The sequence below is a fragment of the Pituophis catenifer genome, unplaced genomic scaffold (assembly GCF_029215685.1).
Source record: "Pituophis catenifer annectens isolate HBS135680 unplaced genomic scaffold, rPitCat1.0.hap2 SCAF_14, whole genome shotgun sequence".
NCBI classification, from domain to species: Eukaryota; Metazoa; Chordata; class Lepidosauria; order Squamata; family Colubridae; genus Pituophis; species Pituophis catenifer.
The window spans coordinates 7,300,707-7,327,276 of NW_027256894.1; the positions used below are offsets into that span (position 1 = coordinate 7,300,707).

A 26,570-nucleotide genomic window follows, 5' to 3' on the forward strand; every position below is an offset into this window, starting at 1 on the left:
TATAATCGTAAGTAAATTTCTACTTGCTAGGCACAATGTACTGTAGATTTTTCAGTTTGGGGATAAGCTTATTGGGCCAAAGAGTTACAAGTAAAGTAAAATCCAGAGCCTCATTTTTTGAAAAAATATGTCATCAAACTGACAATGTTCAACCTTCTCTTTTAGTCTAGTAATTATTGCTATAGTAGCACAATCTCTACCCAAAATTTCCTTCTTTCCTTCCTTCCTTCCTTCCTTTCCTTCCTTTCCTTTCCTTTCCTTCTTTCCTTCCTTCTTTCCTTCCTTCCTCCCTGTCTGCCTCCCTCCCTTTTCCTTTTTTCTTTCTTTCTTTCCCTCTTTCTTTTTTCCTTTCTCTCTTTCTCCCTCTACTTCCACCCTCCCTCCCACTTTCTCTTTCTTTCTTTCTTTTCTTTCTTTTTCCACTTTCTCTTTTCTTTCTTTCCTTTTTCTCTTTCTTTCTCCTTCTCCTTTCTTCCTTTTTTCTTTTTCCCCTCTTTCTCTTTCTTCCACTCTCCCCTCCCTTCCTCCCTCTCTCCTTCCTTCCTTCCTTTTTTCTTTTTCCCCCTATTTCTTTCTTCCTCTCTCCCCTCCCTTCCTCCCTCCCTCCCTCCCTTTCCTTCCTTCTTTCCTTCCTGCCTCCCTCTCCCTTTTTTCTTTCTTTCTTTTCCTTTTTTCTTTCTCTTTCTCCCTCTCCTTCCTTTCTCCCTCCCTCCCATTTTCTTTCTTTCTTTCTTTTCTTTCTTTTTCCACTTTCTTTTCTTCTTTCTTTCCTTTTTCTCTTTCTTTCTCCCTCTCCTTCCTTCCCATTTTCTTTCTTTCTTTCTTTTCTTTCTTTTTCCACTTTATTTTCTTCTTTCTTTCCTTTTTCTCTTTCTTTCTCCCTCTCCTTCCTTCCTTTTTTCTTTTTCCCTCTCTTTCTCTTTCTTCCTCTTTCCCCTCCCTCCCTCCTTCCTTCCTTTCCTTCTTTCCTTCCTTACTTCCTTCTTTCCTTCCTTCCTTCCTGTCATGCTCATAAGTGATATGAAGCTCTGTCATATAACGATGCAATTATATTATTTCCATATTGCATCCAGCCAATCTGATCTAGTTACGTATGGACAGTTTAAAAAACAACGTAGGCCATTCAGAGTGAGGGCTGTGCTTCTTAACACACTGACACTGTCATCAGGTTAGATATATGGTGGATAAAGCGTGAGATTCACACACACACAAAAAAAATGCAAGTTACTTTTGGTGCCCTTATTTATGAAACTATTTATCTCCAACATAAAGAAAACCACCAAAGCAGATCATCATCATCAATCTCTGTAGTCCAAAAGCAAATTCAGAAAGTTCCATCCTCTCTTTTCACAAACTACGTTTTCCCAGTGCAGCTCCAGATGCAATATAGAACAACAAACTCAGATATGGTGGGACTGCCTTTAACCACATATGCTTTTTTAAAAAAATCTACAGAATGCAGTCCTCAAACATCTGGATTTAAGCTGTAGCTCTCTGCTCCATCTCTGAAACACAAGGAAGGCCTTTTTCCCCTCCTCTTGTTTCAACAACCATTTCAGCACATTGTTCACTGGGGAGGTGCAAAACACACCAATTCCAGATCGTTCTGCTGTCAGATTGGTTGAGTTTTGCACATTGCTATTCTTTGCTCCATTTGCTAGGACCCACCAAAGCACAAATAAAGGAAGATGAGAATTGGATCTAGTCTCGGGCAACCAGCTGGCCGCCCTTGAAATATTAATTTATTTACTTATTGTATTTCAAACCCATCCACTATCCAGATTTCTCAAAGCAGATTACAAAGTGACTAGAATCATCAAAAGGTTTTGGAAACGTCTGGGGGAAAAAAAGAGAGAAAAAGATTCAAACAGTGAAACCAACGCAAAACAATCAATAGTCCAAGAAGGAGAAATCTACTATTTCAATGTAAAAAAACAAAACAAAACAGAATGAGTCTGATCTTTTGCCATTTATACACTAGTGTGATTGTCCTCCTACAATATTTAAGTGTAGAACAGGAACTAAACGTTAAGTTCAATTCAACTAGTAAATTGCCTAAGAAAGAGAGGAATGTTTTAGTTTGGTGCTAGAAGAAAAGCCCACTTTATTGCTAATTTTAATCTGTCTTTTCCACTTACTGCGTTCTAATTCTGTGGTTTTGGTTTTAAAATTATGTTAGCCACTTGGAGTACTCCCTAGAGCATCTATTAAGCAGAGGTGGGTTTCAGCAGGTTCTGACCAGTTCCGGAGAACCGGTAGCGGAAATTTTGAGTAGTTCAGAGAACCGGTAGATAGATAGATAGATAGATAGATAGATAGATAGATAGATAGATAGATAGATAGATAGATAAATATAATAATAATAATAATAATAATAATAATAATAATAATAATAATAATAATAACAACAACAACAACAACAACAACAACGCACCAATTTTGCAAACTTTTTTGGGGGGGCAGTCATTCAGCAAATCACACAATCACGAAGAAAATCCATCTTGCCAATTGCCAAGCGACCAAATTTTGATCACATGACTGGGGGGGGGAGAGATACTACAACGGTTGCAAGTGTGAACACAGGTTGTGTGTCGCTTTTTTCAGTCCCATCCTAACTTTGAACAATTGCAAAATGAATGGTCGTAAGATGTAAGGACTGCCTGTAATTAAATAAATGCCATCCAGAATTAAGCATTCAGGCCAGTGGTGAAATCCAAATTTTTTTACTACTGGTTCTGTCAGCGTGGCTTGGTGGGTGTGGTGTGGCTTGGTGGGCGTGGCAGGGGAAGGATACTGCAAAATCCCCATTCCCTCCCCAGTCCAGGGGGAAGGATATTGCAAAATCTCCATTCCCTCTCCACTCCTGGGGGAAGGATATTGCAAAATCTCCATTCCCACCACACTCTGGGGCCAGCCAGAGGTGGTATTTGCCAGTTCTCCGAACTACTCAAAATTTCCGCTACCGGTTCTCCAGAACCTGTCAGAACCTGCTGGATTTCACCCCTGATTCAGGCCCTACTTCTCTACACAGCTCTAAATTCCCTGGAGTGGTTCATCAGGCAGAAGGTATTCCTTGAGAATAATCTAGCCTCAGGCTCTTTCAGGCTTTTAGCAGAAGGAGAGAATCAAGATCACTTGAATTATTAGTACCATTTTATAAAGCCTTAGTAAGACCACACTTAGAATACTGCATCTAGTTTCGGTCACCATATTATAAAAAAGATGTTGAGACTCTGGAAAGAGTGCAGAGAAGAGCAACAAAGATGATTAAGGGGCTGGAGGCTAAAACATATGAAGAACAGTTGCTGGAACTGGGCATGGCTAGTCTAGTGAAGAGAAGGAGACATATACCGTGTTTTCCCAAAAATAAGACCGTCTTATATTTTTTTGAATCCTGAAATAAGCGCTTGGCCTTATTGCCATGCGCTCAAAAGCCCAATTGAGCTTATTATCAGGGGATGTCTTAATTTGGGGGAAAGTCTTCCAATACTTGAGGGGCTGTTACAGAGAAGAGGGAGTCAACCTATTCTCCAAAGCACCTGAAGGCCAGACAAGCAATAATGAATGGAAACTGATCAAGAAGAGATTCAACCTAGAAACAAGGAGAAATTTTCTGACAGTGAGAACCATCAATCAATGGAACTGCTTGCCTTCAGAGGAGGCATCTGGGAGTTTCATCATTGGAAGATTTGAAGAAGAGATTGCCATTTGTCAGAAATGGTGTAGGGTCTCCTAGTGGGTGGTGGTGGACTAGATGACCTACAAGATCCCTTCCAACTCTGTTATTCTAAGACTGGACCTGCCTCATCTGCTTCTGCATTAAGTGAGCTGTGAAAAGTGAGACAATAAAACCTTCGGCCAGAGTCTGTGCTTGCAGACAACATTATCAAAACTTGCCATGTATAATCAAAGATGATTAAGGGGCTGGAGGCTAAAACATAAGAACGGTTTTGCAGGAATTGGGTTTGTCTAGTCTGGTGAAAAGAAGGACTAGGGGTGACATGATCGCAGCGTTTCAATATTTGAGGGATTGCCACAAAGAAGAAGGGGGTCAACCTATTTTCCAAAGCATCAGAAGGCAAGATGGGAAGCCATGGGTGGAAACTAATCAAGGAGAGAAGCAAGCTAGAATTAATGAGAAACTTCCTGACTGCAGGGAGGAAGGTACTCCAGCTCTCCTCATGGGAGTAAATCTGCTTCCTTAACAGGGAGAACAATTAGCCAGTAGAATGGCTTGCTTTCAAAAGTTTTGGGTGCGCCATCACTTTTAAGGAGAGACTGGACAGGAATGATATATATGGTTTCCTGCTTAAGCAGGGCATTAGACTAAAAGACCTCTGAGGTCTCTTCAAACTCTGTTATTCTCTTATTGTGTTAAACCAAGTTTTTCAATGGAGCCAGAAATACACGGCAATAGAACAAAAGAACAACTAGACACAAGAACAGTTTTTCCCCAAACGCCATCCCTCTGCTAAACAAATAATTCCCTCTGTCAAACTAGTTACTAAATGTGCATTACTATTAATCTTCTCATCGTTCCCATCACCCATCTCCTCCCACTTATGACTGTATGACTGTAACCTTGTTGCTGGTATCCTTAAGATTTATATTGACTGTTTCCTAATATGGTTTGATTGCTTATTTGTACCCTATGACTATCATTAAGTGTTGTACCTTATGATTCTTGACGAATGCATCTTTTATGTACATCGAGAGCGTATGCACCAAGACAAATTCCTTGTGTGCCCAATCACATTTGGACAATAAAGAAATCTATTCTATTCTATTCTATTCTATTCTATTCTATTCTATTCTATTCTATTCTATTCTATTCTATTCTATTCTATTCTATTATTTGTTCTTAACACATCAGCTATGCAAGAGAGAGAGAGAGAATTAACATTCTCCTTCACTTTTTCCGTATCCAGCCACATGGACGTCTCCCTCCCTCTCACAGCCCCGTTCGGGGAAATTGTGAGGGGCTCTTGACAAACGTCTATAAAATCAAGAGGAAAAGGGGAGGAAATTGAGATCTAACATACCCCTGTCAAACTCACACAGCCGGCTGCCTCTCACACAAGCCATTTGGCAAACACTAGCTCTCCAGGAGACCAGCTGCTCATGCTGTTCCCGTCCAGCAGCATCAGGGATATGAGGATTTGGGGAGAAATTAACAGAGTCATCAAAAATTGAATAAAAGATGTTAAGGAGTTGTTCCTTCCCTGTAAACATCAAACGGTTCGGCGCACGGCGCAAGCTTTGATAACCGTTCCAAAAAAAAAAAAAAAAAAAGAGCCAAGCAAACATTGGAAAGCTTGAGATACGAAAGAATAGGATCAAAAAGAGAATTATATCTATATATGCTTTTTTAAAAAAAAAAAAGAAGAAGAAGAAGAGATTAAACCAAGATATTTTGGGAAAGGATTGGCCAGCCTTGAAGAACAGAATCTGAAGCATCCTGTATTCATGGCTGAGGGGGAGAAAAATTACCTCAGCAAATTTCAGACGTATAAAGCACATATAAATGTATCTTCAGAGGCAGCTGTTTCTGACAATAGTGAGATTTGAAGAACATCTACCTACTAGTCTCCCAAATGTTATTGTGGGATATCTCCTAATTTTAAAAGTATGAGTTGCTCTTCAAAAGAAATTAGCCCCGCCTGCCTTAAAAAACAGTTTCAAAGGACAGTCAAAAAGGAAAAGAAATGGAACCGGGGAAACAGGCAGCTGAAAATACAGATGTGCGAAGAAGAGTAATAAGTTTGAAGTGGCTCAAAGGTCAAAAGGGAGCATTGCCGTGAAGTTGCACATTTTCAGATTCCTTTGAAAAGCAAACTCTCTTGCAATTAAAAGGTAGAAAGTTTTAGAGCTACGCTAAAAGCTATGAAAGTCGAGAAAAGAAACTGTAACTTTCCTTCAGGCCACCTTGGGCAGCTGCTGATACGGTTTAATTAAAGAGGAGGACTTAATAAAGCTCTCTGGCAAAAGATGCTACAAGCATTTTTCCTTGCTTAAAAAAAAGGGGAAAAAAAATCAGAAGTAGCCTTAATTAGAAAACGGAAGAAGAAATGCTAAACCTGTTTTCTCAGTGAGTCTTCCAGACAGGTTCTTTGGTTTTCCTCAGTCTGGAAATTGAGTCGGGGCAACTGGGCTTATTATTTTTGGTTGGTTTGAAATGTTTTGCTGCTTATCCAAGTAGCTTCTTAGAACACAGAACACAGAATATAGAATAACAGAGTATGGAAGGGGCCTTGGAGGTCATCTAGAACTAAGGAGAAATTCTTAGCTTCTTAGAACACGTATAGAATATATAATAACAGAGTATGGAAGGGTCCTTGAAGGTCATCTATTCTAGAACTATGGAGAAATTATTAGCTTCTTAGAACATGTATAGAATATAGAATAACAGAGTATGGAAGGGTCCTTGAAGATCATCTATTCTAGAACTAAGGAGAAATTCTTAGCTTCTTAGAACACTTGTAGAATATAGAATAACAGAGTATGGAAGGATCCTTGAAGATCATCTATTCTAGAACTAAGGAGAAATCCTTAGCTTCTTAGAATATAGAATAACAGAGAATGGAAGGGACCTTGGAGGTCATCTAGAACTAAGGAGAAATTTCCTAACAGTGAAAACAGTTAACCAGTGGAACAGCTTGCCTTTAGAAATTGTGGGTGCTCCATCACTGGAGGTTTTAAAGAAAAGACTGGATGACCACATGTCTTCTGCTTGAACAGGGAGTTTGTTATTCTGTATTCTGTATTCTTCACAGGGAAAATACTCCGGAACAGCTTTGCAGCTGTATTCAACTACGCAACCACGAGAAGGACAATGGGGTTCCCATATGAAATTAAGCTTAAATTGCAATCACAGAAAGCAAAGCCCATTCAAAACCTAATCAAGAAGCACAACTGATCCAGATTTGACTCACAGAATACAATGCATCTGAACTGCCCTTGGTTCCCTCCAAACGCTACATCTGCTTTGAATCTGAACAAATAGTGAAAGCACCTAGAAAATAAGCTCTACTAATTAAGGCTTACTCAAAGTACCCTGGAGAAAGAGACTGTGCATCTTTGCATACCCCTGCACACACCCAACAGTGAAGTATGCAAGAGAGTAAACAAACACGGTACAGAAATATGTTCTCAAGGAAATGCTTAGTAGATGAATCAAAGCTGCGCCAGGATTCCCGTCTTCCTTGTACACGCAGAGAACATGATTGAAAGAGAATCATACCTACAAGGTAAAGGATGATCGCAATGCCAACATCAAGACAGGGCTATTTGTCTTTCTGCACACATCGTTGCAGGAGGATAAGAAGGCAGCCCCGTCCCATGGAGGCCATTAAGGCTGAGATGAAGTATGGAGCCAAAGCAGAGAGAAAAATAACTTACAGACAGCAAAGGGATGGCAACTTTTCCAAGAAAGTCAGGCGGCTTATCTCCATCTTCATCAAACACCATAACTTCCAGAATGTCGTGAATGTCTTTAATAGGGCTGGAAAGAGATGGGCAGAATTAGGAATTCGTATTTGTTTCATCCGCCACAGAAAGAGCTAGGCATTCGGTAATTAAATTGAGATCACTTCGAGGTGTTAAAACGTGTGTTTAGTGCAGATGCAATTCCTCAACATACAATCGTGGCCAAAAGCATTTTTTTGGCCGAAGAGTTTGTAGAAAAAATGCTTTTAAAAATAATAATTTTAAAAAAGCCTCTGATGATCGCGCGGCTCAGCTGGTCATTGGGGGGGGCAGGGATTTTTCCTACTGGTTCTCCGAACCACCCACCGCCCTTGCTACCGGATCGGATGATCCGGTCCGAACCGGGAGCATTTCACCCCTGGTCTTAATGCTTTAAATCAGCAGTCCCCAAGCTTGGCGGCTTAGCGGCCCAGTGTGTGTGGGGGGGAGAGGGGAAATCAGACCGTGTAAGTGGCAGGCCGGTGCACACACAGTTCAAGTTGTGCAAGCAGTGGGCCGGCCCGGTTACAAATAGACCACAACCCGGTAATGGGCCATGGCCTGGGGTTGCGGACCTTTGTTTTAAATGAAGTCAAGTCCATCTTACTTGACATGATCTGCACTATTCCCACATTCATAATGTCCTCTGAGTTCCATCACTGCTTACAGCCTCCCTTCTTTTTGGGTTCGTGCTGTTTCTTGCAAACTTTCTCCTTTGAGTCTCCTTTCAAGAGGGCTGCCTACTACTCAACTAAATACTTCTAATTATATCCTAATAACCTGAAGTATACTACCGTGTTTCCCCTAAAATAAGACCGGGTCTTATATTAATTTTTGCTCCAAAAGAGGCATTATGGCTTATTTTCCGGTTAGGTCTTATTTTGGGGGAAATTCAGTACTAAACACCTCCGTCTGCTGACGATCTTAACTGGGGCTTATTTTGAGGGTAGGGCTTATATTACGAACATCCTGAAAAATCATACTAGGGCTTATTTTCCAGTTGGGTCTTATTTTCAGGGAAACAGGGTATAGCATTCTTTTTTCCAACGTTTCTTCCAGCAGACATACAAGCATGAACTTGCCATAGGTCATGATGGAATCAATGAGTTGGAAGAACTGCCATTTAGCCATCAAGTTCTGCCTCTTCTCAGTGGACCATGTTGTCCTCTAAAAGAAAATCCTAGAAGCCAACAGGTCACTGAGAATGCACAACCTCGCTAGATGATTCTACCACCTCCTCTGCTAAAGGTTTCCCTGACTAATTGTTCCCTGACCTTGCTAATTGTTCACATTTATGTTATTTGGGTTCAAAGCTGAGTGTGCAAAGAAGCATCTTGAAGTAATTAACCCAGTTTAGATTAAGACTAATTAAGAGTAAAACTATTAAGATGATAAACATAAGAAATTCTAGACTGATAAAGCAGAATATTTGTAGCTGAGGGTTGAAATGAGGGGGTCTTTGGTGCTCTCTGAGCTTGGTGCTTTTCTTGCAGGTGTTTTATGACCCAACTAGGTAACTTCATCTGTTTTAGTTGACTGGTGTTACCAAATTTGGGTAATGAATAACATCTGCAAGAAAACAACCAAGCTCAGAGAGCATCCAAGACCCCTCAAATTCTAGACTCTGTGGGTAAATGCCATAGTTCTTTTTCAAAGGAAAATATAATGGTAAAGGTTCCCTTCGTACATAGTCATTCCTGACTCTAGGGGGCGGTGCTCATCTCCGTTTCAAAGCCGAAGAGCCAGCGCTGTCCAAAGACGTCTCTGTGGTCATGTGGCCGGCAGGACTCAACGCCAAAGGCGCAAGGAACGCTGTTACCTTCCCACCAAAGGTGGTCCCTATTTTTCTACTTGCATTTTTTAGGTGCTTTCAAACTGCTAGGTTGGCAGAAGCTGGGACAAGTAACGGGAGCTCATCCCGTTTCGCGACACTAGGGATTCGAACCGCTGAAGTGCCGACCTTTTGATCGACAAGCTCAGCATCTTACCCACTGAGCCACCGCATCCCTAAAGAAAATATAAAGCACTGCTTTTGGATTTAAAGTCCAGATGCTCTAGAGAACATATGAGCTAAACTAAGTAATACAGCCTGTTATATTTTGAAAGTGCCTACATGTCCCCTACCTCCTTTCCCAAGATTGGTTCCTACTCAGTGGGCTACCTCTCTCTTGGCAAGTCTAACAAATATGCCAGCCATCCTTCGCATCAGGAATTTCCGTTGCAAATCCACTTACAAAGTGAAGACCTGATTCCATTCTGGGTTGAGGTTTTTGTAAACAGTGTAACTCTGAAGTCTGCTGTTCCCTAATTCCAAGACGCAGAAGGGATCGCTTTTGCCTACAGGAAGAAACCAAAATCTATTATGTTCAAGAATTTTTTTTTTTTCAATGAAAAGAAGCTTGCTGATATTCAGGTTAACTTCTTGAGAGATTCTCCTCTTTGTTCCAGATCCTCCTTTGTGAAATTGCATTTACTGTATTTTTCGGAGTATAAGACGCTCCGGACTATAAGACGCACCTATCTTTTTTGGAGAGCCACAGGGAGCCACAGCCGAGGGGTGAAAGAGCCACATGCGGCTCCAGAGCTGCAGGTTGCTGACTCTTGTGTTAGATGTAAAGCTTTTTTCCCTCTCTCTTTATTTTCCTTCAGATAACATTTTAATTAAGTTAGTGAAATGCTTTTTAAATTCCAGCTAATTGTTGATTCTAGACAGAAATTTTACAACAAAAGGACACAAAGAAGAAAATAAGACCATAAAACACTCAAAAAAACTCTGCCTCTGCCTCCAGTTTGCCTCATTGCAGCAAACAGCCTTCTTTAGTTTCATTTTCATTTTTAGCACAAGGAAAAAAAAACCTGCCTCCCAGCAATTTGCCTGCTTGCAGCAAGCAGCGGAGGCCCGTGTGGCAATAGGAAATGGCAATCCCTGCAGCCTGAAACAGCTGAGGGTCGGGAGGCCAATCCAACCGACAATCAGCTGCTTGTGCTAATCAGGCTGTGCTGAAGCTGAAATGGACTGTTTTGCTGTTTGTTGCTTGCTACAAGGAGGTAAATTGCTGGGAGGCAGAGGCCAAAGGGTGGGGGGCGGTGGGTGGGCGGGGCTACATTCAGAATATAAGACGCACCCAGATTTTCACCTTCTTTTAGAGGGGGGGGGGAGTGCATCTTATACTCCGAAAAATACGGTATGTGAGATTCAAGTCATACTGAACAGAGTGAAAGAGAAATAAAACAATACATACCTGAAAAATCTGCAGCTAACAGATCAACCGCTTTTAAAAGTTTGACTTGCAAAAACCCGATATCCTTCATGTTTTGGAAAGAGTTCCTTAAACTCTGAAAAGAAAATCATTGTTAGAAAAATAATGCTTCGCAAACTTGTTTTTTTTTTTTTTTATGTTTGATGTGTCAGCTTTTAAGAGCACATTTTTCTCAAGGCCAAATAACCAGTTACCGTAATCAAGGAAGCCTCATATTAAGTTCTTCTGATACTTTTTTTGGAACATACTTTTCCTTAGATAAGAAACTCATGCCTGATTTCCTACTAGCGCATAGTACCGTTAAATATTTTTAACTGTGTTTAAATATAATGAACCGTTTGCAAACATTGTAAGTCATAATGGGAGATGTACGCATACGTATATATCCATGTGTATGTGTTTGCATATACATTTTATTTATTATGTGTGATTCTGCGTGAGCATATGGATGGATAGATAAGAGAGAGAGAGAGAGAGAGAGAGAGAGAGAGAGAGAGAGAGAGAGAGAGAGAGAGAGAGAAAGAGGGGGGGGAGAGAGAGAGAGAGAGAGAGAAAGAGGGGGGGGAGAGAGAGAGAGAGAGAGAGATAATTAGATAGATATAAATGGATGGATGGATGGATGGATGGATGGATAGATAGATGGAGGAGGAGGGAGTGGGGTGTGTGGAGAGTAGAAGAGATGGATGGATGGATGGATGGATGGATGGATGGATGGAAGGAAGGAAGGAAGGAAGGAGGAGGGGGAGATAGATGGATGGATAGATAGATAGACAGATAGATAGACAGACAGACAGACAGACAGACAAACAGACAGACAGACAGATATGGATGGATGGATGGATGGATGGATGGATGGATGGAGGAGGAGGAGATAGATAGATAGATAGATAGATAGATAGATAGATAGATAGATATGGATGGATGGATGGATGGATGGATGGAAGGAAGGAAGGAAGGAAGGAAGAGGGGGAGATAGATAGATGGATAGATAGATAGATAGATGGATAGATAGATAGATAGATAGATAGATATGGATGGATGGATGGATGGAAGGGAGGAGGAGGAGGAATAGATAGAGAGACAGACAGACAGACAGACAGACAGACAGACAGACAGACAGACAGACAGACAGACAGACAGACAGATGATAGAAAATCCTAACTCTAGACGTACTGGAACAGAAATTATAGACCTGCCTTTTGCCTGAAAGCGATACTCTGTGTTCACAGAACTCTATGCTCTTTTGGTTTTCATTTTCCCCTTCCTTTGCTCTGAAAAAGCGATTAAACAGTAAAGTCACTTTTGAGCAAGGTTCACATTTTTGTTGCCATTTAACTTGTAGCAGCGACACAGAAGCGCTTGCCCCACTGTCCTTGGTCCTGCTTGGTTCTTGAGAGCATTCAAGATGAGCTTGGAGGTTGGCCTTTGGCTTGGCAAAAACGGCTGGTTGGGTTTTCTGTACCGTTTTCACCTGCGCCTTTTGCTCAAGGGGGAGAGTCAAAAGCTGCAAGGCGATGGATAGAGCACCGCCATGCCCCCTTTTGTACACGCAAAAAAAAAAAGAGAGAGATAAGGCCTTGATCACAATGCCATGCCTGCCATACTGCCTCTGCCTCTGTGGATAACCTCTGCTTCAGGAGAAAGGGGGGAAGAAATAACCATCCAGAGACTCACGTAACGTTGGAAAATCTGCTTTCTTTCGTTGGGGTCTCCCAGGGGACACACGCACAAATCAGAGATGGACACCCCTAAGCAAGGTGCCACCGAGATCACCAGGACCAAGAAACCAGGCTGTTTCTCCAGGGGCAATTCGAAACGGTTGGCTTGCTTGTCAGGGAGTCCTCCAACCTCGGCTTTGCATCTAAATCATTGGAAGGCAAAAGAAAACACAGTCGCTTCATACCTTACATCATCGTAGACATCCCTCTATACCAGGAGTCAGCAATCTGTGGCTCTGGAGCCGCATGTGGCTCTTTCACCCCTATGCTGCGGCTCCGTCGCCCAAAATATGTGTCACAACCACCAATGTGCGACACCTGCCAGTTTCTGAGATTGTGAATTTGAGTTTTCTGGTTTTTTTTTAATTTGATTTATATGCCGCCCTTCTCCGGAGACTCAGGGCGGCTTACAATGCGTTAAGCAATAGCCTTCATCCTTTTGTATATTTATACAAAGTCAGCTTATTGCCCCCACAAACTGGGTCCTCAATTTACCTACCTTAGAAAGGATGGAAGGCTGAGTCGACCTTGAGCCTTGGCGAGATTCGAACCTGCAGTAATTGCAGGCAGCTGGTCTTAATAACAGGGTGCTTTAGACCAATGTACTACCAAGGCTCATGAGCTGTAAGCCATAATCATCAAAATTATGACAAATCAAGGCTTGAACTATCTCGCTTTGCATGTAATGAGTCATATATTAGTTTCACCTTTTAAGTTGCATTACTGAAATAAATGAACTTTTGCATGATATTCTAATTTTTCGAGTTTCACCTGTATAACGTGCTCTGAAACCCTCCAAGAGATAAGTTACAACTTTCCCACTTCAAAGGACGCAACTAATTTTGCCTTTCTGCCCCAAAATTACTAGTTCCTTTAACGTCTATGGAGACTCTCAATCATCCAGGTTATGGTTTCTCCCAAAGGAAGCTGGACTTTCTTGGGATTTTTTTTTTCCTTGAAAAGGTTTCACTTCTCATCCAAGAAGCTTCTTCAGTTCTGAAGAACTGAACGGAACTGAAGAAGCTTCTTGGAGGAGAAGTGAAACCTTTTCAAGAAAGAAAGAAAAAAACCAAGAAAGTCCAGTTGCCTTTTGGAAGAGCACCTTTGAAATAGTGCCTTTAATCCAGGTACCCAAAATATTTATTGGAGAAAAATGCATCCTTGGATAAACTGTGTTCCAGAAAGAACTGTGGTCAAAAAGAATTAGAGACATTAAAGACAGAGTTCTTAATCAGAAACATTGTAAGAATCAAACCGGGGAAGTTTACCGTGCAAAGAACAATATTTTCTCATATTAAGAACAAATAACCAAATCAAGAGAACTGACATTCAATATTAGACTATTGGAGAAATCTGCAGATACGCTTCTAAGAAACGTTGTGTTTGAAAAACGGATGCATTGTGTTTGAACAGACTCTTTTAAAAACATTTAAAAATGGATGGGCCCTTATTTGGAGGCAGATGATCAAGGGGGACCTAATTTGTCTAATTTGATGAAAAGAAGGACTCAGGGTGACATGGTAGCAGTGTTCCAGTATCTCAGGGGCTGCCACAAAGAAGATGGAATCAAGCTGTTCTCCAAAGCATCTAAGGGTAGGACAAGAAGTAACGGGTGGAAACTAGTCAAGGAGAGAAGCAACTTAGAACTAAGGAGAAATTTCCTGACAGAACAATTAATCAGTGGAACAACTTGCCTCCAGAAGTTGTGAATGCTCCAACACTGGAAGTTTTTAAGAAGATGTTGGATAATCATTTGTCTAAAGTGATGTAGGGTTTCCTGCCTGGGTAAGGGGTTGGACTAGAAGACCTCCAAGGTCCCTTCCAACTCTGTTATTCTATTTTAGAAATGGGGCAGCTAGATCCCTCCCCCCCCCCAGAAAAGGGTCTAAATGGGTCACCATCTATCTCAGTTTTCATGATGATGCACTCCAGAGAATTGCTTCCAGAAAGCAGCATTTGCCATTTTAAGAAGAATAAAAAAAGTGCATTTCCTTTAAAGATAGCCACCAAAAAAAAAAGCATTGAAATCTCCAAAAGTGGATGAAAAGGGAGGAAAGGAGTGGGGGGGGTGGAATCCTTCCTCAGATTTGTAGCAGCGAGAAGACCAGTGGTGTGAGCACTCAAAGCTCTTTTTTATTCGGAAGCAAATGGAGCACAACTTCCAAGGAACTCTGCAGATTTCAGCTTTTATAGAAGATAAATACTCGCAGCTTCAGATCCCTGCCGGGTATTCACGGGAGTCAAGTTTCTGGATGGTGAGAGAGAAATTGGAACAGATTTTGACAGCGGAAGGCCTGTTGAAAGGCTTTTATTTAAAGCAAGGACCTGTTAAAGTGTTGCCTAATTAGAAGAAGGAGGAGGAGAAAAGGGAAGATCATGTCCTGGGGGCTTCTGCTTGGGAAATGGAATATTCTAGAGCCTGAACACTTGGTGTCCATCTGCCACAACCTACCCCCCCAAAAAAAAATCCATTTCTTAAACAGCTGGTTTTAGAGAAGAAAGGAAGGCACGAAACCCCAGAGGTTTTCAGCAAATCTCCTTGCAAAATCTTCTGAAGGCTTCATTTTTAATAGGGTGAAGCACCTCAAAATGTCTGTGGAGATTCTTCTCAGACATCCATGTCTCAAAGGTGTTTTTTTCTTCTTCTTCTTCTTCTTCAAAAGACAATGGAACTGTGGTTTTTTTTTCCCTTTGAGGAAGAAAGAAGAAGACATTTCGCTTCTCATCCAAGAAGCTTCATCGGTTCTGGCAGGATGCTGGGGACGATGGAAGGATTAATTCTGACAGGGATGCGGGGTTTGAAGTTGGAAAGATCGTATTTCTTTGCAGTCCTCTGGTTGTTAGCACTCTCCCTGAGAGCTCTTGAAGCCACTTGGGAATTTATTTGTGCCCTCAGAGTCACCTGTAAAGGTAAAAGGTAAAAGTTCCTTTCGCACATACGTGCTAGTCGTTCCCAACTCTAGGGGGCGGTGCTCATCTCCGTTTCAAGGCTGAAGAGCCAGCGCTGTCCAAAGACGTCTCCATGGTCTTGTGGCCGGCATGACTCAATGCCAAAGGCGCACAGAACGCTGTTACCTTCCCACCAAAGATGGTCTCTATTTTTCTACTTGCATTTTTTACTTGCTTTCGAACTGCTAGGTTGGCAGAAGCTGGGACAAGTAATGGGAGCTCACCCCGTTACGTTACAGGGTCACCTGTATCAGAGTGCAAATGGGGGGAAGAATCTTCTTGGAATTGATGAAAGGACAGAGTTACAGACATGGAAGCTGCATTGTAGACAGAACACCTCAACATGAGAATGACTTCTTCATGGCCAACCGTACCCATTCCACCTTCATCTCTTGAAATCCTGCACTCAACTGCACGGTCCGTTAGAGACACACAAAATATATTCGAACTGTACTGACTCAAAATTGATGAAACGTTGCTGCTCACACAGCTGGTAATTTAAAGGAAGCATGATGAAGAAGGAATGGAAGAACCAAAGCGTGCATGAGGAACTGATATTACAAGATTCTTCTGGATGGATATGAAAATACCATATTTTTCGGAGTATAAGACACAACTGAGTATAAGACTCACCTGAGTATAAGACGCACCTTAGTTTTTGGGGAGGAAAATAAGAAAAAAGCTGATTGGCGGGTGGATCGGCCTCCCGGAATACCCCCAATCAGCTGTTCCCAGAGGTGAATTTTAGCAACAGATTCCTTGGTTGTGAGCTGTGTGCCTTGCTTTTTTTTCTGCCTCCGAAACTTCTGAAACTCTGTTTCAGAAAAACTTTTCTTCCTGCCTCTGAAAGCCTCTGAAACAGCATCAGAAAAAAAAGCCTCTGAAGCTCTGTTTGGGGGCTTCTTTTCTGAAGTTTCGTTTCTGATGCTTTTTTCAGCCTCACCCTTTGAGAAGCTGGGCAGGGCTACATTCGGAGTATAAGACTCACCCAGATTTCCACCCTTTTTGGGAGGGAAAAGGTGTGTCTTATATTCTGAAAAATCCGGTAACTCATTGGTTGTGACCCTTGAACGTTACACTGCTGTGCACAAGGATAGTGGAAAGAGCAAGACGGCTGGGGAGGGGTATAAATGTACACTGTTTTGGATAAATGCTTGTTCGGTTAGAGCTTGTTCTTATTGTTTATAATAAGATAAAAATGTAATAAGATGGTTATTACTGTTTGTCATAAAACTTGTTACCTTCCAGGGAATCTTAAAGCTCCTCAGAAAATTGTCTTGGCAATTTCATCTGAACAGGCAAAGATCAAGTTCCAAAGTTCCTATGTTATGGAACTTTCCACCCAATTTTAGTTATATGATAACACAGTTGGAAGGGACCTTGGAGGTCTTCTAGTCTAACCCTGGATCATTCTGGACAAATGGCTGTCCAGTCTCTTCTTTAAAAAAAACCTCCAGTGATGGAGCACCCACAACTTCTGGAGGCAAATTGTTCCACTGATTAATTGTTTTCATTGACAGGAAATTTCTCCTTATTTCTAGGTTGGATCTCTCCTTGATTAGTTTCCATCTGTTACTTCTTGCCCTGCCCTCAGGTGCTTTGGAGAATAGCTTGACCTCCCTCTCCTCTGTGATAGAAAATACTCAAATATTGGGACATGGCTATCATGTCACCCCTAGTCCTTCTCTTCCTTAGACTACCCAGATCCTACAACCTTTCATCATATGCTTTAGCCTCCTTTTGCCTAATCATCTTTGTTGCTCTTCTCTGAATTCTTTTCAGGGTCTCAACATCTTTTGGGGATCATGGTTGACCAAACTGGACACAGTATTTCAAGTGTAGTCATACCAGTGCAGTAGTACACTAGTATAAAGGTCTTCCAATGTGAGATGGAGACTAGGTTAGAAACAGTTAGGAGTGGTGAAAGACTGACTAGGTGGCTTGGTGGCTAAGACACTGAGCTTATCGATCCGAAAGGTCGGCGGTTCGGCGGTTCGAATCCCTAGTACAGGTCTCCTGCGTGAGCAGGGGGTTGGACTAGATGGCCTCCAAGATCCCTTCCAACTCTGTTACTGTTACCTACAATGGAGGCTGTCAGTTTCAATATTTAATTGCTGGTGCGCCTGAATTTATATTTTTATTTGCTTGATTGCACCGCTTAGCTAAGGAACTGTAACTACAGTCTAACATTGGTGGCCAAACAATTCCAGGGCACGGATCCATGGAAAGCATATTTATTCATTCATTTATTTATTTATTTATTTATTGGTTCGATTTATATGCTGCCCTTCTCCGGAGACTCAGGGCGGCTTACAATGGGTTAAGCAACAGCCTTCATACTTTTGTATATACCTGCTTAGTAGGGCTTTCGCGCCCCCCCCACTCCAAGCGGTGTTCTTTTTTTATACAAAGTCAGCTTATTGCCCCCACAATCCGGGTCCTCATTTTACCTACCTCGAAAGGATGGAAGGCTGAGTCATCCTTGAGCCTGGTGAGATTCGAACTTGCAGTAATTGCAGGCAGCTGGTGCTATTTAACAGCACGTTAGTCTGCTGCGCCACCAAGGCTCTTAATATCAAGACATGGTCATATTTAAACCCTTCCACCCCCCCCACGACTAATTGAATTGAACTGATTCAGAAAGAGGAGGAGGAGGAAGGGGGAGGAGGACGTCGCTAAGAGCCAAACACATCTTGAGTTTAATGTACAATCAAGCTGTTTAATTACTTGGGAGTCTAATTGTTTGCCCAGTGATTATTTCTCCCTATCTAAGCAATAGAAGCCCATCCTTTCCCTTTCTTACTATCGGGTGAGGATCCAATAGAAGGCAAGGGAACCCAGCAGCAGCTGTTCCAAACGAGGACCAGAGCACATCATAAACCCCGCCATAGTCGTGCTTTCAAAACGGTTTCCCCGTGGCGAGAGATTCCCACCACCGGTTCTACTAACTGTTTGCAACTATTTAGCACCAGAATTGCTGCAACCATATTGTCTTTTGCAAGACCTCTGCTGGTAATAAGCCAGCCGTATAGAACGGGGGGGGGGAGAGGGGGGGCAGAGTGGAAAGAGAGAGAATCTCGTAAAGCTTAAGGAGGCAATCCATTCAGGAAACCCGGAGGAGATATCACAGAGAAGTCAAAGGAAGAATCGTTCACGGTGGGAGTAGCCACTCGCAAAGAAGCAGCAGGGTGGGGTGGGGGGGCTGAGAAGTTTGTGGCACCGCCATCTTCACGGGGCCTGTGCGGCTGAGAGAAGTCCCAGGCTCAGAAATTTTGCATTTGTTAATCGCTTCCTGTTGCATTCAATGAAACAGGTATTGCTCTTAATGTTTCCCGCCAATAGAGTTTCAGTAAAATTTTCATGGGCAGTGATAGAAAAATCTCTTACTTTGGATTCTCAGATTATAATTGATTTCCAAACCATTTTGAAGTCGATGTGGTTTTGAACCCGAGCTCCAGATGTGCGGCTGTGAAAATATTTACAGACCCCTCGCATCCTGAACATAAACTGTTTCAACTCCTACCCTCAAAACGACGCTATAGAGCACTGCACTCCAGAACAACTAGACACAAGAACAGTTTTTTCCCGAATGCCATCACTCTGCTAAACAAATAATTCCCTCAACACTGTCAAACTATTCTCTAAGTCGGCATTACTATTACTATTCGTCTTCTCGTCCTTCCTATCACCCATCTCCTCCCACTTATGACTGTAACTTGTTGCTGTATCCTTATGATTTATATTGTTTCCTAGTATGATTTGATTGCTTATTTGTATCCTATGACTATCATTAAGTGTTGTACCTTATGATTCATGATGAATGTATCTTCTCTTTTTATGTATACTGAGAGCGTATGCACCAAAGACAAATTCTTGTGTGTCCAATCACACTTGGCCAATTCAAGAATTATATTCTAATTCTATTCTATTATAATCGATTTCCAAACTGTTTTGAAGTCGATGTGGTTTGAAGCCTGAGCTCCAGATGTGTGGCCAAATCACAGTTTGGTTATCAAAGATGCTGATGGCGGTGTCATAGGTGAAGTTGACTAGAACAAGATGTTCTTGGGAAGTCATTTTAGTCCACTGTCCTCTAGCTAATTTTTCCTGCTTCCAAAAGGGAGGTGGAGAAGGAGAGAAAGAAGGGCAGATGGCTGACCTCAGCAGTAGGAATACTGGTGTCATGATAGCAGTATTCCAATATATGAGAGGTTGCCACAAAGAAGAGGGGCTCAACTTATTTTCCAAAGCATCGGAAGACAGGGCAAGAAACAACGGATGGAAAGTAATCAAGGAGAGAAGCAACCAGGAATTAAGGAGAAACTTCCTAACAGTGAGAACAATTAACCAGTGGAACAACTTGTCTCCAGAAGTTGTAGGTGTGTCATCACTGGAGGATTTTGAGAACAGACTGGACAGTCACTTGTCTGAAGTGGTATAGGGTCTCCTGCTTGAGTAGAAGACCTCCAAGGTCCCTTCCAACTTTATTCTGAATTGAAATCTTCTTTCCCCTCCTTTTAGCACCTCACTGGTTCCATGGGGAGGCAGGAATCTGCCCCTCCACCCCAGATAAAGGGAGACACCAGAGGTAGAATCTACATATCTGAGAGTGATTTTCCTTTCCAGATTTCACATGAACCTCAGGATCAAAGCCCAGGGTAGGAGGATCCCAATCTGCATATCTGCACTGGAAGGACTCACGCTAAAACCAACACGTACACAAACCACACCTCCGAGTTCACACCAAGGGCCAGTCCCCCTATAAAACCAAGTCCCTGGACCTCATTTTCTCTGTAGCTACCCCCCAAAAACAAATCTCTTTGTTCTTGGGAATAAAATGAATCTCCTTTCTCTAAAGTATGTCTGCATTTCATTTTGGATTTCTCCATTCAGTTGCCCAGACTCCACCCCACAAGGGATTATGAGGTCATTAAAAGATGATGTTGATCTTCTGCTAGAAGACATGGAGACACCAGTGTTAAGCAACTGAAGAAGATCATGGAGGATCAATGATTCTTTTGACAGTTAGCTGCTATTTTCTTAATCATTGAAGGACAGTTGCTGGAGAAGACTTGTGGAAGAGGACAACCATGTTTCTGCCCAAACTGGGAAGCTCTTTAATTGTGTCTGGATTGTACCACTACATCTCACAGAATTATCTTGGAGTAGTTCTTCCAAAATTGGGCAGGGTTCTGCCCAATTAGAAACCCTGTGAGCTCGTTCCTGTTGTTGACCTACACAATGCTTGAGTGAGATTTTTGAGAAGCTTTCATTCTCAGGTTCTTGATGGGAAAAAACCACAACGACTAAAATATTACACAAGAGAGAGATATCCACAAAGTTATCTAGAGAGCCACCATTCTACATGGTCTTCCAAAGCTTTGCAAAACACATTTAACGGTAATAAAAGAAGACAACTTACATTCCCAAAATTTCTTCATGCTTTTTGTTATCTTTTCCCCAGATCTCAATTTCCAATACATCTTTCCTGTCAGAGAAGTAGTGAAAATCAAACTGTTCCCTCCACTGCGGATTTGCGCTCTTGCACAGTGTCTAGAAAACACAGAATGATAAGATTTATCGTTCTTTCAAAGGATTGCAGCTTTCGGATTTTTTTTTTTAAATATACCACTCCGAAAAAAGAGAGGCAAGCTTTAAAGACCAACAAGTATGAAGAGGGAACAGCTGTCTTCAGCAACACAGTAGAGAATAATAATAATAATAATAATAATAATAATAATAATAATAATAATAATAATAATAATAATAATAATAATACCTTAACGATACCTTAACAGTTCCTAGGTCCTTGGTTAGGACTTGAGCTGCTGAGCTATTAACCAGCCTCAAAGGCTGTGAATCTCACTAAAGATTAACTACTACTACTACTACTACTACTAATAATAATAATAATAATAATAATAATAATAATAATAATAATAACTTTACTGTCATTGTACGTGTATACACATTATACCCATATAACGAAATTCATTAAACACGCAAAGACCAAGTCCAACACACATAACAATCCCCAAACACACTCCCACCCCTAGACCACAATTCCCCACCCCTAAACCACCCAAACATCCACACAACAGACCAAGTCATGCTGTCCAACAGCTCACTGATGGTGGCCCTTTAGTTCCTTGTTGAGTGCAATTATAGCTCTGGGATAAAAACTATTCAGAAAACGTGCGGTCCGAGTTTTAATTGTCCTGTAACTTCTGCCAGAAGGCAACAGTCCAAAAAGATTGTAAGCAGGATGGGAAGAGTCTCTGAGAATGTTATGCAACTTCCTCAAACAGCGAGATGCGAAGATGTCGTCCAGGGCTGGTAGCTGGAGCCCGATGATATTCTGGGCAGTTTTCATGATTCTCTGTAGAGCTTTTTTGTCCGCTACAGAGCTGCTCCCATACCATGCAAGAATGCCGTATGTCAGGACACTCTCAATTGTGCTGCGATAGTAGGACAGAAGTAGATGCTGAGATAGATTTATCTTCCTGAGCATTCTCAGGAAGTACAGCTTCTTCTGTGCCTTCTTCACAAGCATGTTAATGGTTAATGAAATGGGGGGGGGGGACACCACTTTTTATACTACATGTGGGAGAATTTAAACTTCTGACACCGAAACCAAAGGGCCGTGCATACTTGCATATTCGGGGAACCAGCAAGTTGCTTCAGAAGGCAGAGAGAACTGGGACAGAAGCTATCCTTGTTTTCATTCCATTAAATCCAAACGTATTTAATACGGTTAGTGTAATTACCCTATTAAATACAAAGGCTTTTGTGGGGGGCTTGAAGCATGATGGGTGTTATAGCCAATGGGGACTGTCTATTTGGATCAGAAAGGCCGGAGAGGGGATAGCAGCTCTCCAAAGCTTATTTGTCAGTAGACGAGAGTGTTGGTAATTCTCGGTTTTGCTTGTTTTCTGATATCAGCATTTTGGGCAGGTTGGTATCCTTTAAGTGCCTGGACTTCAAAGCCCAGAATTCTTAGCTGGAACCATGCTGGATGGGGAATTCTGGGAATTGAAACGGACTTATCTGGAAGGTGATTCAGCCGAGGTAAGAGAAAGACACTTGTCTATGACAAGTGGCGCAGTGGTTAGAATGCGGTACTGCAGGCAACTTCTGCTGACTGCCAGCTGACTGCAATTTGACAGTTCGAATCTCACCAGGCTCAAGGTTGACTCAGCCTTCCATCCTTCCGAGGTGGGTAAAATGAGGACCCAGATTGTTGGGGGCAATATGCTAACTGTAAACTGCTTAGAGAGGGCTGCAAAGCACTGTGAAGCGGTATATAAGTCTAAGTGCTATAGCTACTTTCCTTCCTTCCTTCCTTCCTTCCTTCCTTCCTTCCTTCCTTCCTTCCTTCTTTCCTTCCCAGTGATTAGAATGCAGTATTGCAGGATAATTCTGCCCACTGCCAGGAGTTTGATCCTGACCGGCTGAAGGTTGATTCAGCCTTCCATCCTTCCGAGGTGGGTAAAATGAGGACTCAGATTGTTGGGGACAATATGCTGGCTCTATAAAGTGCTTAGAGAGGGCTATAAAGCACTGTAAAGCGGTATATAAGTCTAAGTGCTACTCTATGGCTAAGGAGGTAGATCCTGGTTGAGTTGTAGGAATGACAGCTAAGCAATAAAAACAGGTTCATGAACTATGGTGGCGCAGCGGTTAGAATGCAGTACTGCAGGCTACTTCTGCTGCCTGCCGGCTGCCTGCAATTTGGCAGTTCGAATCTCACCAGGCTCAAGGTTGACTCAGCCTTCCGTCCTTTCCGAGGTGGGTAAAATGAGGACCCAGATTGTTTGGGGGGGGCAATAAGCTGACTCTGTAAACCACTTAGAGAGGGTTGTAAAACACTGTAAAGCAGTATATAAATCTAAGTCCTATTGCTATTGTTACCTCAGAGTTCTCCAATCTTTCCGAGTTGGAGGCCCGGAGTGGGTGGAGGGAGGAAAGGTTTTGTGGGAAGGGTAGGAGCATGCGTGTGTACATGTGTAAATACCCACCATTCCTGCGAGGGGCCATGAGTGCCCGCGACACTTCCGGCAACGTAAGTGCGAATGAGCTGCGAGTGCCCGCGTGACAGTCACAAGTGGAGCTGTGTGCATGCGCAGACTTGCATGCACCGGCCAGCTACTCATGTGGCCCGGTGGCCAAAAGGCTGTGGCCCAGTAGTGGGCCACAGCCCATAGTCTGGGAACCTCTGGTCTACATAGAAAGACTCCAGTTTGTTGTATGATATACAAATCTGTATATTAAATTATACTTCAGGTGTGACTGACTTTCCGATGGACGGATTTTCTTCAAATCACACCAGTTGGCCGCAGTCCTGTCTCAATCATGCTTACCTTACTTTTGAATTTTTCCTGGCCCATTCTCAACAAAACGAAGATGTGGGTCATGCCCCCCATGGGGATATTCCTTCCTTCCAGTAAAGCCACAGTAACTGTTCCATTCCACAACTGGTTTTTTTGCAGCGTGTCTACCAGCCTGCTGGCTCTCATGAAGCTCGCCTAAAATTGGGGAGGGAGATAAATATTACAATTTGGGAAGCTAAAAAGCAGGAGTATGTTTCATGAAGATTCAAGAAGAGATTGGATAACCATTTGTCTGAAATGGTATAGGGCAGTGATGGCTAACCTTTTTGCCATCGCATGCCAGGAGGGGGGAGGGGGGGTCATGCGCGCACTTGCCCACATCTGTAATTCTATGTGTCCTGCCCCTGTGCATGCACGTGCAACCCACCCCACTCCGCCCTGCTCCTGGCAAGCGATGGCCCGGTAGGCCCGTTTTTCTCTCTCACCTGGCTCCAGAGCCTCTCTAGGCATCTGGAGAGGACAAAAACGGCCTTCCCCACCTCCTCAGAGGCCCTCCAAAGGCCAGAAATGGTCCATTAGCCAGCTTCCTGTGGGACCGGAAAGCCCAAAAAGCATGCCGGAGCTGAGCTTGCGTGCCCACTGATATGGCTACGCGTGCCACAGGTGGCACGCGTGCCATAGGTTCGCCATCACGGGTATAGGGTTTCCTGCTTGAGTTGGACGAGAAGACCTCCGTCCAAGGTCCCTTCCAACTCTGTTATTCTAATTCGATCAACCAGGCCAAAGGTGTCTAAAGGCTGAATCTCGGCAACTGAAACTGAAAGCAGGAGTGTACAGCCTCACCAAGAGGAAGAAGCAAAATATTCTATTTGTACTCTGTGATATTCCTCCATACACTCATCTACAAACTGTCCTACTCAGTTTCTGCATTTATTGACGTATTTAAAGTGGGGGGCGGACATTAAAAGGTACATTTATTTTGTCTCTAAATGTGACTGTTCTCCTGGACTTTCCCTCAGGCATGAGGTTTAAAGGTCAGTTGTGCCCATCGTTGTGAGTTTGTGCTTCCTGATTTGTCCTCAGCTGTCATTATTCTTATTATTGCCCTTGGTTGGTTTGGTTTTTAATGCTATTTATGCTACGGGTCATGATTGTGAGATGGGTGATTACATCATTGATTATGTAAATGTATAGATTTTCTTTTTAAAAAATGTTCTGAATTGCTTAGGTGTTCCACAGCATCTTTCCAACACCTCAAAGCTGACTTTGTTAGGCTTTTTGGCTGTCTCTTTTGAATGGTACTGTATGTAGATGTCGTTTATCTCTATGTGCCTGTTGATGGCCGATATGTTTGAGTGCTGAGCTTCCAGCAATTCTCTTAGCGTTTTTCAACTTCATTTGGTCCATTCCTTAGCAACCCCTCCCTCCCTCCCTCCTCCTCCTCCTCTTCCTTCTTCTTCTTTTTGAACTTTTCTTATTATTTTTATTTTTGTATATTTTCATTCATAAACATTTTTGAAAAACAGTGCATTGTCAGAGTATCATTTACAAACAGAACACAACCAACAAGAGTTGGTAGTAAATCTTAGCACAGAAACTAATAGCAATAGTAATAATATAATAGCAGTAATAATAATACAGCCAAAAAGTTTAAACTAGGTTTCTTCTTGCATTAGCTTATTTATATTTTTATCAATTACTCTGTTTATAGTTATATGCCTCCTTACTTTCAATACTTATAATATTAACATTCATCATCTTACTTTCTCTAATTTCTACCTCTTTTTCTCTATCCATTCATAAAATTTATTCCATGTCCGATAGTATTCTGAATCTTCTTTATCTTTAATTTTTAAAGTTAGTCTGTCCATTTCAGCACAGTCCCAATTTTTTTCTAATTACAACCTCGTCCGGTGGGATGTTCATATTTTCAGCTACTCCTCCCTTCTAAAGCATCCTTCCTCGTTTTCAGATCTTCACTAAGCTTTTTATAAAGTCACATTAGCTACTTCTACCACCCCTATTTTTCCCCCACCTTAGAATTGTTTGCCAACTCCCTCACTTCCAGCTCCTTTATGTGGTAGCTTTTCCTGCCCTGCAATTCCGCTTATCACTGCTTTGAGATTAAAACCCTTCTTATTAACAGAAGGATACTCGGAGGAATAGCTGCAAATAGAGGCTGGTCCATTTATTTATTTACAGAGCTGGTAGGCCACTCCAATCTACCAACACTGAAGAGCGTACAAACCTCTGATGTATAATTGGTTTTAAACCATATAGTCAGTGTAAAAAAAAAAAAACCAACCCAACTACTACATAATGTTCTGATGGAACTGGGGATCCTGAATGGAGACATTCGCCATAACAATAAAAGACTCAATCTCCAGACCCAAGAGGAAGTGACAATTAAGCAATCATCCGGATTTGATGGAACAACCAGGATCACCACCGGTTCGCTGCCCATCCATGCACCCTGTACGCACACATGCACAGTGAGCACACATGCACAGTGCGCACCAAGAAGACACTTCCATGCGCGCAAACACTGTGCACGCCAAAAGCGTGCTTTGCGTGGGGAAAAAAGACTTCACTAGATAAGTAGAACAGCGAGGGGGGGGAACAGCTGTTCGGTGTGATTTAGCTTTGCTAGAAAGCAGGATTTCCTGCTTTCTAGCGAATATAAACCCCGCGGCACAGCTGATCATCGGAAATACCGGTTCAGACAAACCGGTAGCTTTTTAAAACTACGAACCGAGACGAACCGGTAGCATTTCAACCGTGGATGTCACCAATTTCCTAAAAGGCAGGAGGGAAAAGTGTGATCACACATGGGGGGGGGGGGGAAGAGC

General features: G+C 42.3%; 1 protein-coding gene across 1 annotated transcript in view; it reads right to left on the minus strand.

The window, feature by feature from the left end:
- MCTP2 (multiple C2 and transmembrane domain containing 2) overlaps nt 1-26,570 on the minus strand; it is a 125,965-nt gene that overhangs the window by 63,332 nt on the left and 36,063 nt on the right. The window contains exons 8-13 of the mRNA XM_070953809.1: nt 23,752-23,916; nt 20,814-20,944; nt 12,399-12,585; nt 10,707-10,800; nt 9,699-9,801; nt 7,399-7,501 (exon numbers count right to left, since the gene is read on the minus strand). Of these exons, the coding sequence (XP_070809910.1) occupies nt 7,399-7,501; nt 9,699-9,801; nt 10,707-10,800; nt 12,399-12,585; nt 20,814-20,944; nt 23,752-23,916 (783 nt within the window). The remainder of the gene's footprint in view (nt 1-7,398; nt 7,502-9,698; nt 9,802-10,706; nt 10,801-12,398; nt 12,586-20,813; nt 20,945-23,751; nt 23,917-26,570) is intronic.